The sequence below is a fragment of the Charadrius vociferus genome, unplaced genomic scaffold (genome assembly GCF_000708025.1).
Source record: "Charadrius vociferus isolate BGI_N301 unplaced genomic scaffold, ASM70802v2 scaffold489, whole genome shotgun sequence".
In the NCBI taxonomy this organism is placed as follows: Eukaryota; Metazoa; Chordata; class Aves; order Charadriiformes; family Charadriidae; genus Charadrius; species Charadrius vociferus.
This window is the reverse complement of record NW_009650077.1, coordinates 221557-224534: the sequence shown is the minus strand read 5'-3', so window position 1 is coordinate 224534 and position 2978 is coordinate 221557. Positions and strand designations below refer to the sequence as shown.

General features: G+C 63.0%; 1 protein-coding gene across 1 annotated transcript in view; it reads right to left on the bottom strand.

Annotated features, from left to right (window-relative positions):
- The window catches only part of HAPLN2 (hyaluronan and proteoglycan link protein 2), a 1730-nt gene extending 1165 nt beyond the window's left edge, over window positions 1-565 (bottom strand). The window contains exons 1-2 of the mRNA XM_009892070.1: window positions 478-565; window positions 10-215 (exon numbers count right to left, since the gene is read on the bottom strand). Coding sequence (XP_009890372.1) covers window positions 10-215; window positions 478-565 — 294 coding nt within the window. The remainder of the gene's footprint in view (window positions 1-9; window positions 216-477) is intronic.
- Between the last annotated feature and the right edge of the window lie 2413 nt (window positions 566-2978).

Genomic DNA, 2978 nt, shown 5'->3' with positions numbered 1-2978 from the left:
CCCCCGCGGGCTCAGCGGCCCGTAGTTCTTGTGGTAGAGCCCGTTGGTGATGATGATGATGTTCTCCCGGTAGTTGGCTGGTTCCACCTTGCTCCACTTCACCCGGTAGTTGCGGGGCAGGGCGCGCAGGACGCAGGGCAGGGTGGCCGTGGCGCCCCGTTGCGTGTGCACCGCGGCGTGGAGGGGTTCCAGCAGGTACTGCAGGCGTGGGGGGGCTGCGGCACCCCCGGGGCTGCCTCAGCATCGGCTCACCATGGTCCCACCACCCCTTCAACGCCTTCCCCGAAGCCCCTCAACACATTGGTGTCTCCAGCCTGGTTTCCATCACCCATCCCAGCTCCTTTCCCGTCCCCTCCTGTAACCCCGGGGATCCCAGCGCAGCCCTCACCCTGGCTGGACCCCCCAGCATCACCTCCCTCCTCCAGCACCGACCCCAACCAGCAGTGCCCCGTCCTCCCCCCGGGCCCTGCTCCCTACCCGGGGTCCCTGTCGGCCGCTGGAAGATGCTCAACGCCGGAGGTGCCACCAAGAGCCAGAGGGAGCCGAGCAGGAGAAGCCCGTGCATCCTTAGAGCCAGGGACAGGACGGTGCCTGGGGGAGAGCGCAGGGGTCAAGGACACGCAGCGGGACATACTGTGGGGACCGGAGGATGTGGCGGGGGACATCTGCAGTGCTTGCTGCCATGGGGCCAAGGGATAGACCTGCTCTGTTGGGGGCTCACAGCCATTTACTGTGCAAAGGGGACGTCCCCTCGCAGGACACCGCGCCAACAGGACGAGCGACCCTTCCTCCCCGGCGCCCCCGCGCCTCTTACCGTCCCCAGCTGCGTCCTTTGGGAAGCCACCGTTCCCATCCAACGCCTCCAGCGCGCGTCCTGCCGCGTCCCGTCTCCGTCACAGCCGCCCCATGGACGTGGCGAGCGGGTGCTCCCAGCCAGCCCCTACCCTGTCACCGTGCCGGGGCGGGCAGTGTCCCGGCAGCCACACCGTCCCTCGGTGTCTGCTCCCATGGTGCGCGGGAGCGGTGAGCGCCGGCCGTACCGTCGCTCCCTGCCCTGTCGCCGTCTCTTCCCGCTTTCTTCTTTTTATTTTTTTTTTCTTTTTTTTTCCCCCTCCCCATCAACACCTCCCCGAGGAACGCACGGGGAGGAGGAAGCACAATTTCCCATTGTGAGCATCTTTCTCTTTATTGTTCTGCTCGGCAAAACACAGCGCGCCCGGCTAACAAACATCCCTTTATTTACAGGCCACAGTGACGGGGAATTCAGGGAAAATGCCAGTACGGCACGGCACAGGGCTCCGACAGCCCCTTGGGCCGGCAAAGCCTCCCCTCAGCATCGGCCCCCAGTGCCGGGATGGTGCTCTCTGCTCCCACGGACATCAGGATTATGATTAATTTTATGCCCCCCTCCCTCGAGTCTCCGATGGTGGGATGCTGCTCCCATCCTTTGGGGCTCGTGGGGGCTGTGCAAAGCGGGGGGGTCCTGCCGCTGTTGTGTCCCACCGGCCTTACTCTGCCCTGCGAAAAGGCATCGGAGAGGCTTCTCCATCATCACCTTGGGGCCGGGGATGCTGCCGCGCGCAGCAAAACAAGGCCACACAATGGGACTTTGTGTGCCGGGCTCCCTTATCTTCTCCCTCCCCCAGGGTCCATCTCCAGGGGTGGTGGAAGCTCTTCTCAAAAGAAACACAGGACAAGCGGCGTCTGTCCCCACCACCAAAGGACACAGTTATCCCGGCTTCGCCGTGGCACGCACGGCGCAGAAAACAAACCTCTCCAGGGGGGGAAAAGCGGCACCAGGACGTGCGCTGGCTCCCCGGCCCCTTGCCCCTGGTCCGCTCTCTGATCAAATTTGACTGCTTGGAGGGGTTAACGCAATGACCTGCCTGCACTTGGACACCAGCAGGCTGGACTGGAAGCCTCCGAGGCTCTCCCAGCTCAAAAAGGTCAGTGCTTTGGCTCATTTCGATGAGCAAAAGGCGGCCAGAGCGTTTGCTCCCCCCATGCAGGGAAACGCTAAACCACAGCAGCACTGCGCGTTCCTCTCCCGCATCTCCCCACAGTTATTTTGTGGGTCTGTGGCTGTTCAGAGAGCGCCCACCATCTCCCTCCATCACAAATCCCATGCCCCTGCAAAAGCAGATCCTTCCCCCCTCCCCCCGCCCCCCAGCAGCAGCTCGGGGCTCCTTGGCCAGAGGATGCTTTTTCCCAGCTCCGTGGTACCACCAACGAGCAGAGTCATTTCTTGCATTTTTCCCAAGTGAAGGCAACAGCTACACCCTTCGGCTCTCACCAAACCGCAGCCCGAAGCAGAGCGCTCGCCGGGGCCTCCAAAAAGTGACTCATTCCCCTTCCCCAACCCGTTGGCGTCAGGGCATGACCCCCGCCCGATGCTGCTTATCTGAGGTCATAAATTGGCCCGGCGTTGCGGAAAAGAATTACCCGAGTCACTTCCTAAACACAGGCTGTGTTTCACTTCTCGGCTGCTTTTCTCTTCCGCTCCCTTTTTTGGGATTACTCGGTGCGTTACAACCACCTCTCTGCACAGGCAGAAGCAGCCAAAACAAAGCAAAGGGAACGCAGGTGCTCCGGCTCCCCCCCCGCTCTCCCGGCACCGGTTGCCCACCGCAGCCTCCGACTCCGCTCCTCACCCTTGATTTTCCCAGCTCAGCTTCTCCTCCTCCCCACGCAGCCCCACAGCCCATCGCTGGTGGACAACAAGTTGCCCATGAGCCAGCAATGTGCCCTTGTAGCCAAGAAGGCCAATGGTAGCCTGGGGTGTGTTAAAAAGAGGTTGAGGGGGGTCATCCTCACCCTCTGCTCTGTCCCGGCGAGGCCATAGCCGGAGCACTGTGCCCAGTGCGAGGCTCCCCACTTCAAGACAGACACGGAGAGGGTCCGGCGGGGGCTGCGGAGATGCTCAGGGACTGGAGCGTCTCTCTGCCGGGGACAGGCGGGGGGAGGGGGGGCGGGGGGGG